Source organism: Arvicanthis niloticus, chromosome 17, assembly GCF_011762505.2.
Source record: "Arvicanthis niloticus isolate mArvNil1 chromosome 17, mArvNil1.pat.X, whole genome shotgun sequence".
NCBI lineage: Eukaryota > Metazoa > Chordata > Mammalia > Rodentia > Muridae > Arvicanthis > Arvicanthis niloticus.
In genome coordinates this window covers 40,789,949-40,806,805 of record NC_047674.1, presented here as the reverse complement: position 1 = coordinate 40,806,805, position 16,857 = coordinate 40,789,949, and the positions used below count along the sequence as shown (strand labels likewise).

General features: G+C 39.3%; 1 protein-coding gene across 3 annotated transcripts in view; it reads right to left on the bottom strand.

Annotated features, from left to right (window-relative positions):
• Adgrb3 (adhesion G protein-coupled receptor B3) overlaps positions 1 to 16,857 on the bottom strand; it is a 676,641-nt gene that overhangs the window by 387,760 nt on the left and 272,024 nt on the right. For all 3 annotated transcript variants that reach the window (XM_076915135.1, XM_034521545.2, XM_076915134.1), the window contains exons 6-7: positions 14,610 to 14,774; positions 14,003 to 14,167 (exon numbers count right to left, since the gene is read on the bottom strand). In XM_076915135.1, coding sequence (XP_076771250.1) covers positions 14,003 to 14,167; positions 14,610 to 14,774 — 330 coding nt within the window. The remainder of the gene's footprint in view (positions 1 to 14,002; positions 14,168 to 14,609; positions 14,775 to 16,857) is intronic.

Genomic DNA, 16,857 nt, shown 5'->3' with positions numbered 1-16,857 from the left:
AATGCCTGGTCATTGCACATATTAACCACTAGATGGCAATGGTGGGCTAAAAGGGACAATTGCTTTAATTTTGGATCTGTATCAGAAACTGCTGTTCAAAATCAAGGAGGGTAGCTGTAGCAACTATCAGCTTGGGGTGAGGAGTGTCAATACTTAATATTTTGAAAAGACATATTACTTAGGGAAAAGTAGAACGTCTTATTTTCAAGCAAGTATAATAGTGCTTACTTACATTGAGCTGTGTTAAAGTCCTTGGGTCAAAACTCTCAGCTCAGCTTCCTCTCCGCTCTTACTATACTCTATGGCTACATAGCCTCCTGGCTGTTCTTGTCTAGTACTGCAGCCAGGCTCTCTGGTCGCGGCTAATCCACAGTTGCTCCTGTCATGGCTGTTCCTCCTCATTGTCCTCCTACGCCTGTACTGATCATATCACCTTTGATCTTAACTCAGACCTCACTAGCTCAGCCATTTCCTCAGATCCCTATCTCTGTTTTCCCACTTGTCTATCACCTTGATACACTAAATACTTTCCCTAGCCCATTCATTTGTTTATTCTGGCTAGATTTATTTGTTTGTTTTTTTAAATAGTGTGATTTTCTAAGATTACAGAGATTAAGAGTTACTCCTCAAAATATAGATGGCCTTTGTGTGAGCGTGCGTGTACACATGCATGTGCAAGTGTGTGTGTTAACATGTGTGATATGACAGTATTCATTCTACTTAGCAGCACAAAGAGAAGCTAGCTCCTCTTGACAGCTTACGAAAAGCCTGTGGACTCCTGGATAGGATATCCTGATGTGTGATTTGCACACATCCCAAAAAACAGTAAGGATAAAGTCACTTAAGAACTGTTTCTTGTCACATCTACAAAACTCAGTTATGGACATGTCTAGTGATTAATCAATCTATAATCAATTAAAGCAAACAAATAGAACTATTCCAATATATTTTATGTGGGAAGGGGCAATAGATGTTCTGTTTTGCTGCACTGTAAGTTATTAAACTCTTGGATTAACTGCATTTTATTGGAGACAAAACCTCAGTGAACAAATGACAGTAAAGAAAGAGGGCAGAGTCTAGCATTTCCAGGTCTGATAATAATGTCAAAACAAATTGGTCATCAAAGATGACTTGATATTCTTTGATGGTTATATTGTTATGGAGTCAAGTCAAAATCTATTCAAATCAAAATCTAAAGAGACTTACACACTGTAATATCAATATACTTCATTCTACCTTAGTTGTATTTCTGGAATTCACTCATTCAACAAACAAATAATCCACTTTCTGGAAGTCCCAGGAAGCAAAGGTAATAAGGTAATTGCATTCTTGTTTCCTTTCTATAGATGACAGAAAGCAAGTCAGTTTATGAAAGGAATTGTTTGGCTTTATGCTTCCAGGTATTAGTCTATCAGTGAGAGAAGTCAGGATAGGAACTCAAGCCAGAATTCCAAGGCAGAAACCACAGAGTAATGCTGCTTTGCCAGCTCTCTCACATGTTCTGCTCATGCGTGGGTAGCTTCCTTACACAGCCCAAGACCAACTGTGCAGCAATGGTGCTGTTTGCAGTGTGCGATTCCTATATTAATTTACAATTAGGACATTTTCCTGCAGCTATAGACACAGGTCAAGCTGATCGAGTGAAACCTCTATTGGGATTCCCTCCTTGGGTGACTCTAGGCTGTGTCAAGTTCACAGTTAAAGCTCATGAGGGCACTCTGAAAACTTAGGCAGTTTCAGAGTAGATAAAGAGTTGGGTATAGTCATGTATAAAATACCGGTGAATGCAGGGGGAGACCCTATAAACAATAAGAATATTATGAAATAATGATTCATATACCCATCTTGATGGATTCATTTTAATCATGGAGAATTTGTTATACTGTAAATGTTATACTTGAAGTTTGGAGAATAGAGTGAAGGGAAATGAGAGTGAAGTCCAAGAGGCCTAGAGTATGTCCCTGCTACCGAGAGGGAGATAGAATCACAGGAGGTGACAAAAGGACATATATGGATTTCAAATCTACTTGGGAGGGAAGCTGCACAATTCCACAGATGAATGGCTAGGAAAGACAAGAAAGCTTCATCAATAAAAGATGAGGTCAGATTTCGGAATGACTGTCCACTGTGCTGCATCCTGAGCTCCAGTATGTGACAGAGAGTGCTCTGGGGAGGAGATGGTGACAACATTTTGCATTTGAGATATCGGAGCACATCCAAGCGTTATAAGAAAAATGAGGGGCAACAGATAGAGATTATTATAGAGAACCCAAGACCAATCAAAATGCAGAATGGTGGAGACCAGTCTCCAAGGACTCATTTACAATACAACTCCGGAGGAACCTAAGCCACACCCTCAGGGGACATTGTGAAGTAAGGGGAGGAAAGATTAAAGAGAAAGAGGAAGAGATTTTGCTGTGAAATTTTTTTTTCTAGATATTTCAGACACTACACCCATGAAGCCTCACCAATATGGCTGCCTAACATGAGCTGAAGAAGAATAGCATTGATAGACATGCTAATGGGAAAAAAAGGGGATGGGAGGGGGCAATGGCCTTATCCTCATACCAATAACTACAGTCAACTTAGGGATGCAAAGACTGGGAGAAATTCTCTTCCCCAGGGAGGAGCCCATCATTGTTTATCTAATACCAAGTGGTCAGCCCTGAAAACATGGATACAAGTAACATTATACATACTGAGCCGGGAGTGTGTGTGTGTGTGTGTATGTGTGTGTGTGTGTGTGTGTGTGTGTGTTTGTAAGGAGGCAGAAATGGGAAAAAAGGATAAGGGGAAAATGATGTAATTCTATTACAACCTCAAATAATAATTTAAAATGTTATTTACATGCATACAAATTATGTCTAGGAGGAACTGCTGAGCTGAAGGTTCATTATTATTATTATTATTATTATTATTATTATTATTATTATTATTGCTATTGTATGCTGACTGTATTCACCTTATAGATGAGAAGATACAAGATTGGGCTAGATATAAAACCAGAAGTAAGTATTTTTAATTTTTAGTCTGCAGTGTGAAGGGCTCTTGTATGTTTAAGTCATAACACACGGCAATAGCAATGGCTCTTCAGCTGTGAGATCCAACGCTTAGCACTCTCGGTGCTAAGATAAAACCTCATTTGTAAGATGCAACTGTACTCGAAGTCACAAGGATGTGGTTAGCGTGCTCCCTTAAAACAAGGTAGCAATTACTTAGTGATTAGCTGCTAATCTGTCTATTCAAACTGATTTTCCGTCTCTTAAAAATAGCAGAAATTATACAGGGTTTAAATCAATTTGATGTGGAGAATTAGCTTTCACCTCATATGCTAGAATTTCAGCATTAAAGAGAAATCGATTCTAAACTTCAGAGCTGCCATGCAGAAGAAAGAAAAAAATATGCACTACTCATGACCCCTATGCTTTAAACGGTACTTGCTGGCAAATCATGAATCATTGTATTTTGTGAATTTCTTGCTCTCGGGGAGGTAGAGGTGAAAGGGGCCGGTCTCTAGGCTCTGTGGGCTTCCAGCTCGGATTTCAGACATGAGACTTACTCCTGTGAAGAATTCATTCTGTTGCTGAAGTATAAAGCAAATGATTTTCATGTGGTATTTTGTTTATTTGAAATAGAGTCATGATATATAGGCTTGTTGGGCTTGGAATGTACAGTTTTTCTAGTTCACCCCACAAGTGGTGCAATTATGATATAACTACCCCAGTTACATTTACAGTCTTCGTGTAGAAAATCCACTTCATCTGTTTTAAGTTGTATACCTGAATTTCCGAGATGAACAACTCTTCAAATTAGAAAGTATTTAAATTAATCAAATGTCTTGCTAATTTTAAAGAGAACTGAATCACCATCTTCATATGAAACAAGAAATCAAAGTAGAAAAAGTACTTGACCTGAAGCTACTTAGCAAAGAGATGGGGACCTATGGTCAGTCAGTATACTTTACTGAGCTACGCTCAGTAAAGATGTTTACTTTGTCTCTGAGTAGAGAAGTATTTTATTGATCTGGGGACAAACTAGTTGTTTATCTCAAAATGTTACCTTTGATTATGGAAGTAAAAACCGCCACAGCGGTTTTTTGTTTTCTTACAATTACAGATTGCCTATTTGGACTTTGGATGGTATTTTACCAGTGTTGGATAGTGTCTGGGCAGGATTCTAATACATGTTGAAAAGCAAATTCTTTATTCTGTGTTGTTTAGGCCCATTTTAGTCTAGCAGATGAAATTTTAGTTTTAATTTCTTAGCATATTTGATAGAAGAGAAGTTAAGTTTAAAATTGAAAGCTTAAGAGAACATGCACAGAATTTCCAAGAATAGTGGATTTGTTTGTCCTATTATACAATTTTTCAGAACAGCTAGTTTTTAACTGGCTTCTTGAGGGTTTTTGAACTGAGTGAGTCATATGACAAAGGCTAGAATAATTAGATAAACATGTTCAGAAAAGACAATGTCGTGATGATGTTCTGAGTAAAAAAAGAATTCATCAACTACATTTACTATCATATTTAGTTATGTTTTCTCACTTTGAAGCAATTCCTTGAACCATGTTGATTCCATTTTAGGTGTGAAGCCACCAAGAAAAAAAAAATCCAGTCTTCCCTGGGCTCCATATTCTACTGTATTTTCTATGCTCCTCTACTATTAACAGGTGTTGGTAAAGCAAACACAGAGGGCCAGCTAAGAAGGAAATAGATGACAGAGGCTCTGTCATTAGAAAAGTGATTGCCTGGACCAACCATCTGAATCATGCTAAAATGGAAAAACTCTTCAGTAGGGCCTGGTTGATGTTTGCTGGTAACGTATCCTGGGAATCTGCGAGAGATGCCAGACAAAGCTGTAAATCTGTGAGCCTGTCCCACAAGGCTATTTATGAGAAGAAGAGAACAGAGCAGGTGTTGAAGCTGAGGATCAGTCATCTCAGGATGTGCAGGGAATCAATGAAGGGAAACATCAAGTTTAATATTATAGGTTAGTGGCTCTCTGTGCATGGAAACAAAAGAGTTACACTCATTAAAACTTTTACATGTTTTTTGATGTCTGTATTGAAGACAATTGTTAGATATATTTTAAAGTCTACTTCTTTGACATAATAATATTCAGGATGTGAAGAACTGAAAACTGGGAGTATGTGTTTCTTTACTCTTCTTCTCACCTTGAGGGTGTTGCCTAAGTACTGGTAAATCAGACAAGTGAGGCTAATGGAAGACCGGAATGAATTGATTTTGAAGTTTCCATCCTGGAAGAGCCTCTGAAAGCGTTCCCAAAGTCTTCTCGGATGAGCAATCTTTTTGAGATGAATTATTGTAGTAGTTATCTCCATAGCAACAGGCTTGAGTAAGGGACATCTAGTAGTGTTACCTAATTCAAACCCTGACCTTTGGCCCTCAGTGCTTCTTCCTTTATTCTGCCCATAAAATCAATTTTCTTTTTTGTCCCAGAATTGTAGAGTAGATTATGTAAAAACAATCAAACGCTAGTGCTTCAGAGAGGATCAAACACCATTTTAGGTATTTATTAAGCAGTATCTCTCTCATTCCAAGGCACTGTCCGCCTCTAATTATCTTCTCTGCCCTTTAGGATCTACCTGAGCCTCTTGGTGAGAAGAAATAGAAGTCAATGCCTAGTGCCATCTAACGCCAACACTAAACTCAGTGTTTCATTTCAGCTGAATAATTGATGTGAGCACTGGGTTAGGATATTACTGGATGTTATTTACTATAGCCAAGAGTGTTCAGTTAAAACAGTTGCTTTAACCTTTTGAATAGCTTACCAGACAGCAGCATCATTCCTTATATGTTATGAGGATAACACGCGACAGCAGAAAGAATGGAAATCTAAGGGATTAGGGGCGTACTCACCACAAGTTGAAGTGAGAAGGACACAACGCATGGCCATTTGTAAATGGTTCTATGAGTTTTCTCTTTGGAAAAGGAAATGGACATTTTATACTGACATCTTTGGCCTTATGAAAATGGTTACATCTAACATCAAAATGGACTGGTATATACCATTTATAATAGCCTGATTTGTTACATGTCCTACAGTTGTCTCTAAAAAAATAGTTTTAGTAGATTTGATTATCAACCCACCAGTCTACTCACTGGCACCCATGGAGAAGACAAGTGAATGTAACCAGACACATCTCTTCTCTGCTCTTAGCCTCTTTTACCATGGACTGAACTTCTGCACATGCATGTTGTAGCTTTTCACTCTGGAAGATGAGAAACACTGAAGACACGCTTGTGCCCAGGAACAGAGGCACGGGGATGTCTTTACTTTCTACTCTGTGGTGGTTTGAATATGCTTGGCCCAGGAATGGCACTAGTTGGAAGTATGGCCTTGTTGCAGTAGGTGGGGCCTTTTTGGAGGAAGTGTCTCTCTGGGCCTAGGCTTTAAGACTTGTCTTGGCTGCCTGGAAGTCAGTCTTCTGTTTGATTTTGGAATGAGATGTAAAACTCTCCGCTCCTCCTGAATCATGCCTGCCTGCACACTGCCACCCTCCTGCCTTGATGATCATGTACTAAAGTTCTGAACCTGTAAGCTAGCCCCAAGTAAATGCTGTCCTTTATAAGAGTTACTTTAGCTGTGGTGTCTGTTCCCAGCAGTAAAACCATAAGACACACTGCTATGATAAAGATGACATGATTAAAAGCTTCTTGGAGAGGGAAAGGTTTATTTGACTAAAACTTCCAAGTAGCAATCTATCAGGAAGAGAATTCAGGCCAGGAACCCAGAGGCAGAAACTGCAGCTAAGGGTTTTGAGGTATCTCGGTTACTGGCATACTCTGCCTGGCTTGGCTGACCCTGCTTTCTAAATGCAACCTAGGACCACCCTCCTTCCCAGGGTTACGCCCCACAGGAAGGCTGTGCCTTCCAACGTGAACCATCAATCAAGAAAATGCTCTAACAACATTCCGGGAGGCATTTTAAAACTCAGTTGTAGTTCCTCTTCCCTGATAATGCCAGCTGCTGTTTAGTTGACAAAAATCTGACCAGGACACAGCCTGCCTGCTGGAGGAGTAGAAAAGAGCTGCTTCCCAGCACTGTACATTTTTACCCCAGTCTTGTCCCCATGAGAATATTATTTTCTCTTGCTCTTTATGGAGCAGGAAAAATGAGAATTGGTGAACTGAAAATTGAATAATAAGTGATCTTTCATTCTAAAAAAGTCAATAGCCTTATTTTTCTTTAATTAATTAATTAATTAATTAACATCCCAGACATTTCTCCCCCTCCTGGTCAGTCACACAATCACAGAATCTTTCCCCACAACCCCGTTCTGCCTCTCTGAGGTAGTGGGGCCTCCTCTGGATATACCCCTCATCCTGGCACATCAAGTATCTGCCACATTAGGTTCATCCTCTCCCATTGAGGCCAGAAGCCATGAAGACTGAGCTGCCTGACTGTTACATATGTGATAGATGCCCCATTCCAGCTTGGGTATGTTCTTTGATTGGTAGCACAGACTCTGGTAGATCCCAGGGGTTCGGGTTTGTTCTTTAGATAGCTGCCACGAGAGGTCTTATTTTTGTTAAAACTTGATACCAGAAAAGCTAGAAATGGATTTGTCTACATGTGTATTGCCAGCATATTACAGACAGCACCCTTCATCATTTGTGAAGAAGTATGAATTAAATCGAACTCTGTAATCTGTCCAGCGAATTATGTCTGCTTTCACCAATGAACCTTACGCCGAGGACTTCATTTCATTTTTCTGTTAATTTTCAATCACAATATTATTATGATTACTTGACTGTAGTAGGTCACTGAAGTCTAAAAGATGACCAGGAGGCCATTATCGTCAGCATCACCTCATAACAATTAGAAAGAGAAGCTCTCAAGTTCACACAAGCTCTACCTAACCAAGTCTCTGATGCTCTGTCAGGAACCAACATGCTCAACTGCATGCTTCAACAAGCTCTCTGCATAGATTTTCAGCCCACTAAAGTTTGAAAAGAATTGCTTTAGACAGTGATGGGTGGTCCCCTGCAAAGACACAAGTGCAAAATAAGTAAAGTCTTTTTCTTTAGTTCTTTCTTCTAACTTGAGGGGAAAAAATGAAAATGAGATCTCCCTCTGCTCACATGGCATCTCCGAAGTGGGGATGGGGTGAGACTGAGACAAGGAAGCAGTGTTTATATTGGCAATATGACCTTGTTTTGTTGGCTAATTAACAACACTGAAAAGTTGAAAGATAAGATACATTTTGCATCATTAGTGCTACTGCTGCCCCTCCTTTGGCACGGAGATCTAGAGGTAAATAAGGAATTGCTTCATCTTTGGCTTCCCTGGCTCTCTGGCCCAACATGGCTCCAGTAGGTGTTTCTGAATACAGACAACCAGCAGGCTTCACTCATCATGACAGACAAAGCAATTGTGACCCCAACAAGCAAACTTTATTTGTAGATTGAGAGCCATATCTATCTGTAAGTGATAGATTCCAACTTAGCGATTTAGTAATTCAAAATTAATGGACATTAGTAAGATGGTCTGACAGGGACCACAAACGTTATATCTCGCCAGTCCATTAGTAAGTTTTGATTTCTGAATAATGTGACCTGGAAAAAAATGAATTGGAAAGGATATTTCACCTTGTAATAGAAAGCAAAAGAAGTAAAGTTATTACCACCCTACCATTTACCCATCAGCACCCGAGGGTGTGAGAGGAGACTGAGATAAATGAAATCATTATTTGGCGAGCTTGACCAATTTAAAATTGGGGACACTTAATTATCTCCCCTGGAGTGATTCTATTTCCCAACCAGTAGTATTCTTAAGATTTGGTCCCTATGACTCTGTTTTCTTATGAAAACAAATGAAACATTTTATTGGGGTAGGGGACTGATAATGTTGTTTTAATATTATTGTCCTAGTCCATTTTTCCCATAAAGAAAAATCTTAATCTTGCTGGGCATATTTTATCTGTTTTGTAGATGACGTAATGGTGTTTTATTAAATCTAGAAAATTAATTTTCATTAGTTATCTAGAAGATGTACATATATTATAATTCTCCTTTCTGACAACAGATGGTCTCTGGGCAAGGTTGATGAATTTGTTTTTGAATTCGAATTAAGTGAAGCATAAAAATAAATGCTAGTTCTTCCCAGACCCCCAATCAAGAATAAACAATAATAAAAATAATACTGGGAACAAATGCATACTTCTATTTTAAAACTAAACATTTTTTTGAAGCTTTGTTACTGACAAGAAAAGTGCCTTGGCAAATGCTAATGTGATGTGAGTAGTTTTCCAATATGTTCATCAATGTGTATATCTGAAGCAATATCTTGGCTGGAATTAGGACCACTATACCGTCATTCACAAAAATGTTGGCCAAGATGAGGAAATCATACAGGCTTAATGTAGTTCTAGGACTTAGAACTTAGTATATAAGTCAGTTCCACCTGTGTAAAACTGTAAAATAACTATTTGCAAATACCACTTTTATTGGTAAAATGACTACATATGAGGCATTAGTGGATAGATATAGCTAATATTATGATCAAAATATCATATCCTCAACAGAGGCACAGCATTAGGAAATCAATAGATGGGTACAACTTTTAATGCATAATGCGATTTGTGCAAAGTATCAGATTAAGTTATAGTAAAAAAAGGAAACTTCATACAGCTATGTATGTAAATGGGAACATTTTAGTGACTGCATATGCACTAATCATAATAATTATTTAGCTGTTTCAAGAAGTAGTTTTCACCAGGGAACGATATATTTGCAAATAAGCTGCAATTGTTTTTCCAATCACCTACGTGAAAATAAAGACATAAAATGCTAAAACTAAAAATATAGGGTCTCATAGAAGTGTTTTCAGTGTTGTCTGATAATGTATTGATCTGCCTTAAATCATGAAACCTAACAAGTAAACAGCAAATAAAACATACAATCTCTCTATAAACAGAGCTGTAAAAACGTTTTTTCCAACACCAGGTGGCAATCTTTGTAAATCTGATTGCAACTCTTCTGTTTTACCTTTGCAGATGAAATGCAGTGTGAACAGCTAATAAGCTTCATACGCTAAGACTGCTTCAGATATCTTCACACATCAAGAGGGTCTTGCTTAAAATGCTTTCCTGTTCTAATGAAATTTCTCCCTTGGCAAAACAAATGTTTTTGTTCAAAGCTTGTCGATTCTCATGCAGTGCAGGGATTTCATTGTTAATCTGTCTAGGCATCCTTCTCTGCAGAGTTCTGCCTGCTGTTTGTCTCTTATCATTCTGAATTCACATGGCCTGGAGAATTAGCAAAACTAATTTTAGATTTCATGCCAGAAGAAAACCTGCTGACAAATTGCAAAACTTGAAACTCAAGTTTCTGGACCAAAGAGAGAGATGGTTCATTGAGTAAAGGTGCTGGCTGCCTTGCCTGGTGACCTCTTGGCATCTACAAGTAGAAAAGAGAGAACTGACACCCCTAATTGTCCTCTTACCTCTATATATGTGTTTTGGCAGGCTTGAACACCTATTCCAGAAATATAAATAAATTTAATAAAAATAAAAAAGACTCTAGTTTCTGATGTGATTATTAGTGTTGAAGAGAGACAATTCTTTTAGCATTTTAATTATAGAGAGAAATGTAATGTTTTGACTCCTTGGCAAATCTTAGGAGTCTTGCATTTTTACACTGAGATGGTCATTTTAGGTATAAATCAATGTCTTCTACACTTCAAAGATGCACCCATAATCTGTAATCAGGTAGGCAAAGTGAATAGGAAACCTTTTTCTTGTTGTTCTCACAAAACACCCTGGCAAAGACAACTTAAGGAATAGATGGTTTTCAACTCATGGTTTAATACAGTTCATCATGGAGGGGAAGTCAGGACACCAGACACCTGAAGTAGCTGTCACATTACATTTGCAATTAAGAACCATGGCAGTGGTGAGCTGGGGCTGGGGGAAGGATGTGCTCAGCTTCCATTCTTACTTTTTTGAATCAAACAAATAGAGTAGAACTTTCCATCTCGAATAACCTACTCAGAGATTTGTCTTTAATGTGATTCTACATCCTGTTAACTTGCCAAATACAATCCATTTCATGTCTAACACTTGTCACCTTAACACAAAACCTAACCTCCACCTTCTGTCATCATGGGCTCATAACCATCTCATAATGCAAAATGCATTCAGTTCAACTTCAGAGTTCTCACAGTTTTGAACAGTCCTAATACTATGCAAAAGCACAAAGTCCAAGTATCACTGGAGACTGAAGGCAATGTCATGATAACAAGCTCCCATAAAATAAAGAAATACAGACTTTCAAAACAAACTAGTGCAGAGAAGTATCTGAATTACAAAATGGAGACTGGAAAGAAATAATCAGGCAAATCAACATGGAGACCTACAGAGACAACAAATTCTGTAGCTTCTTTTCACCATCTGGGACTTCAGAGAGAATCATGGGAGCTCCAAATGACTTGAGGCCAGCCTTTTCAGCCCTGCTGTCTGTAACAAAACTAGCCTCTCTCCTGGGCTGCCTCTGCTTCATGTCTACAGCCTTAATTGGTGGATGCCCCATGGTCTGACATCTGACCATCATAGGACCCCCATCATAATGTAGAATTTACCTTCACAGCATCATGAAGTGGCCTCTCAGGACCTCTTTGCCAGTAACCAGATGCCTGAGCTGACACACATTGCCTGGGCTTATCAGTTCTCTGGAATCATGGCACAAGCCTCTGTGACTCCTCCAGTGATGTCTTTCACACCTCCTCAACTAGCACAAAGTTAGTGATATTGCCGGGTTTGTGTTGCCTGCTCAGGACAGGTGTCTCTTGGTAGACACTCACATCAGCTTTTGTGGGCTGACTCTAATGAGAACTTCCCAAACCAGCTGCTCTCAAAGAATCCTCTCAGCATCATCTTCAGCTTAGGTTCTGGGATTCAAATGAACATGTTCCCCGGAAGGAGCCTTTGATGGGTAAGGTCTTATACTTAGAACATCCATGAGGTTGTCCCAGTGCAAAGTGTCAAGTTATTCTTCAATGTCTACATACTGTGAATCATCGCTGTGTTTCACTTAAAGTATTTTAACATCATCACCATCATCACCACCATCATCATCTTCTTCATTATCATCCCAATTGTTACTAGTGTAAATGTATGTCTGTGTGTGCCTCTGTGTGGCTATGTATTTGTGCACCTAATGTATGAGTTTCTGTGAGGTGTCAATGCAGCAGCATGCACACGATGGTGTACATGCAGCGATCAGAGAGCAGATGTTGAGGAGCAGGTTCTTTCTTTCCATTGTGGGCCCCATGGATAGAATTCAGATTAGAAGGCTTGCATGGAAAGCACTTTTATATACTTTGACTCTCCTATTTTCTTGCTTTCTCTGTGTAGACTTGAATGAGTGTAATACGCAGGAGCTGTGGCCCAGACTGACAGCTATCCTGTCTGAATTTCCTTCTATCAAACTGGTTACATTCAGCCTCACTCAAGACCTCAGGGCATGAATAAAGTAAGCCAGAACATTTGCCAGATGTTCATGCAGAATATTGCAAGAATGTGTTCTAATCCAATTTCTGATGGTATTCATTTTTACCTCTGAAACTTCTGGACCAGGCTTCTACTGTCTGCATTTCTCTCCATCATTGACTTCTCTAAATTCCCACCTGCTTGCCCCATGCTATGTCTGTCTATACTTTGAGGGTTCTTGTAGGTAAAATTTCAAAACTATTCCACATTTCTTCCATTAATCAGCTCTAAAGTCGTAAGAACCGCAAGGTCAAATTTATTATGACAATGACTCTATTTCTTAAAACCACAGTTCTGCATTAGTTAATAGTAACAATGCTGGGATCACATCCTCTGACAAAGGCAAAAACTGTTTCTTTTGGTTACAGTCTGAGGCAGTTGGTAACGACCTATCCAGCCAGGACACAGTGGAAGATAAATGATGGAGCTTGGATATATATATATATATATATATATATATATATATATATATATATATATATATATATATTCATATATATTCAGTCCTGCAGTCAGGGTGGGACTTCCCACCTTAGTTAGAATTATATGGATGGTTTCTCACAGACATGCCTAGCCCAGAGGTTTGTCTCCAACATGAGTTTACATCCCTTCAAATTACAATCAACTCAAAGCAGCACACCCATAGAATAAACACAACAGGGCACTTATATTCCCAGAGTTCTTCTCACTGGGCAAGTAGAAGAGCAACCTATGAGCTGTTTATGTTTGTCTTGGTTTCATCTTGACATCACCCAAAAATCATGGCTATTCACTTATTTCTTGAGTTCTCAGTGTGATACAGTTATTTTAAGGAAAGAATTCAGTATTTTAAAGAAGTCTTTGCTAGAAATGAACAAGGTCTAGACAGTGTCTCACCATGTTACTATCTGTGCTTACATGCACATCACATTCATTAGCTATTGCATCTGATATTTTACTCATAGTAAATAATTTTTATAATTGAAAATTGGAAAAAAATAGGTAAATTGAGATGTTTATGGTCATCATTAATCATAATTAATCATTATTAATCAGTTATAAAAATTAAACTATATGAGTTTCACAGTGCCTTTTCGTTTGCTTAACACTTAGGCAACATATTATGATTTAAGACTGCTTTTGTATCCCCAATAAGCAAATTTCCTAAACATAGTAGAAAATATACTGTAATGGTATAAAATTATAGACAACATAGTTTTATTCTGCTTTGTAGCTACATTTGGCCTATCATGTATTTTAGTGTCACTTTAAATAATAATAAATTTTAATAATAAATTAAAACCTGTAGAACTATTCAGACACATCAAGAGAATCTGTCATGTATTATTGTAGTAACAGGTATATTGACATTTATTAGTATCAACCTTTTAATTCAGGAAGTGCTATCCTCAATTGTATGTGCATGCATGCACACACACACACACACACACACACACACACACAAACACCACACACATGCACACACGTGCACACACAGCAGGTTCTTCTTACCTGGGCACCGCTGCTCACTGCATCTTCGTACCTCTTCACCTGTGCCTTCACACTGCTGTCCAGTTACAGTCACACCCTGACAAGTCCTCACTCTCCTCTCCCAGCCGCCATCACAGGACTTGGAACATCCACTCCAGTGACCCCACTGATTCCACTGACCATTGGCTGAAAGAAAGGGGTCTTGCTTAACAGCAGTAGCAACTGCACACTACTTTAATAATGTGTGAGTTTGAGAATATTAACATCCCTTCAACTGTTATTAAATTCATCAGGGACAAACTTTGTCCAAATATTTAACTCACTGGTCAAATACTATGCATTTTGTGATTAGAAGAATTATATAAGGATGTCTGACTCTTCAGATTCCCAGGGAACTTACGTTTAAAAACAGTAAGTTTAGTGATAACCTTTATTAATGCAGTAGTCATTTGATCTCAGAATGTCATGACTCTTCAGACTTGATTTTTTGCAGTATACAGTAAAATAAACTAATCGGTTTTGTCCATGAGACTATGTAAAAAATGGCTTTCATTTTATGACTGTCTGGTGTGGCTCTTTGAGGTTTTATGGACCGTCGGTGTCATTTGTACACAGGAACTGGCCTTACCTGTACATTCAGGGTTGTAGCACTCTCTGCTTTCTGCCCATGGTCCTCTACACTCAGAACCTCCATGAGCAGCTGCTGTGCACTGCCGGCTCCTCTGCTGTGTCCCGTTAGAACATGTCACTGAGCAGTGACTCCATGAACTCCATTCCTGCCACTGTCCATCAACTAGCAAAGCAGAGAGAGAAGACAGCATAAGATGTTCCAGCGGGGAAGGCTATGCAGGGAGCACAAGATAGCAATAATCTGAAAGATGAATCCTAGTTAAGGCTTCTCTGAGTATTTGTAAGGTGTAGATCACACTGCATGGGACTCTATTACTACTCTACAAGCTAAGACCTTTTTATTTTTGTTTCAATATTTCATATTATTTATGTTCATTTATGATGGTAATCTCAACTATCAAGTTGATGTCACTTAGTATCACCATGGTAACAAACATCTGCGCATGTCTGTGAGAGATTGTCTAGATTCAACTAAACTGAGAAGACCCACAGTTCATGTGACTAGCACCATTCTACAGACTGGGGCACAAGACTGGATAAAAAACAAGAAACGGAGCTGAGCAGTGTGCTCCTTCCTTTGTTTCCGTACTGGATACATGAAAGAAGGTGATTTCTGTTCCTGCTGCAACTCATTTCTTGGCATGCTGGTTGGATCTCTTGGGAAGGTAAACCCTGTTCTCCTTAACTTGTTTTTGCCAGGTGTTGTACTGTAAATAGCACCAAGACCAGTAACTAATATCCCCATCCTATTATGTTCATGCAGTGAACATAAGACCTCGAGCAAGGCGTCAGAATATAGAAGAACCAGGATAATCTGACCAAAAGCAAACACTAGCCAACACATCACACAGCTCATAATTTAGAAGAGCAGCCCTGAAACGAAACAATTGTGGGAATGTAACAGAGACAGGGTTGAGGAGAGCTCTAACTCCAGATTCCTCAGATGAGGACAGTAGGCTTTTGCTTCTTCTCTTCTCCCAACCTGGCACCAAAAATTTTGCTGCCCCACTGTCAATCCTAATAATATCCTACTATCATGACCGTCTTCAGACCTTACTTCTTTGACCTTATCAGGTTTTTCACACTCAGATTCCTTTGCCCCTGAGTATGCAGATGAAATATCTTCTATACACCTGTCTGGGCCAATTGTACATGCCTAAACAAAGCTTGCCCTATGGACCCTGCTCAACTCCCCAGGGGTATACCCTCCAATAAACTAAACCAGTTCTCCAAACCTGTTCCTGTGTATGTATATTCTTTGCCCACACAACTATCTCCAACCAAGACTCTGGATTGCACCCACCTGCCCTGTGGGTAAGCTTTTCTACTTCCAGCCCAGTAAAGTACATAGTGGACTGCCTATCCCAAGTAAGATAGGCAAACATAGAGCAGCCATCTTGAGCCATATACCCTGACAAGAGGCTTGTTTACAATAGCCTACAACAGCTGAGCACACTCTGATAACATCTTGTTTTAGATACCCAGGATTTTCCCTTGGGTGTGTGAGACTTAAAGGTGTGTGACTTAAGGGCGTGACTTAGAGATCAGATTTAGAGATAAGACTTAAGGGCGTGACAAAAAGGTGTGGCTTAGAAGACAAACATATAAAAGGTGAGAGGCAGACAGAAGAAATCTGTAGGAATTAGGCATTGAGGAAGAAGACACTTGGACTAGAGAACTGGAAGAAGGGTTATTAAGTATTAGGCACTTGGAGTAGGCACTTGAGACTCGAGACAGGCAACTAGGGATTAGGCACTTAGCACTTGAAGAAGGAACTTGGAATTTGGAGGCACTAGGGACTAGAAACCTGGGACTAGGAACTAGGGACTAGGAACTCAAGACTTGGGACTTGGACTAGGAAGAGAGACTGAAGAATAAACATGATTGAATCACAATCTGTCTGGTCTCCATTCTTCACATCTGGCCTCACTCTCTCTCTCTTGCTGAACCCCGACCTGAGGACCGGAGCTGCTTGGGGCAGTGCGGGCTAACGATTTAGTCCCCAAGGCTTTTGGCAGTATGGGTTCCAACTTTGACAGAGTGGTCTGAGACATTTTGGACCCCAAACATGGGCTACAGCAGCTCTCAACATTTTTGACACCCAATGTGGGGTAGCTCAGGCCACAACACAGAGTAGTAACCAAGGAGTCATATACACCATTAATAAAATGTATTTAGCAGATTGCACAGAATAATTTCAGAATCCTGTGAAATGTAGATCACAAGGGACTGGGATATCTTCTTTG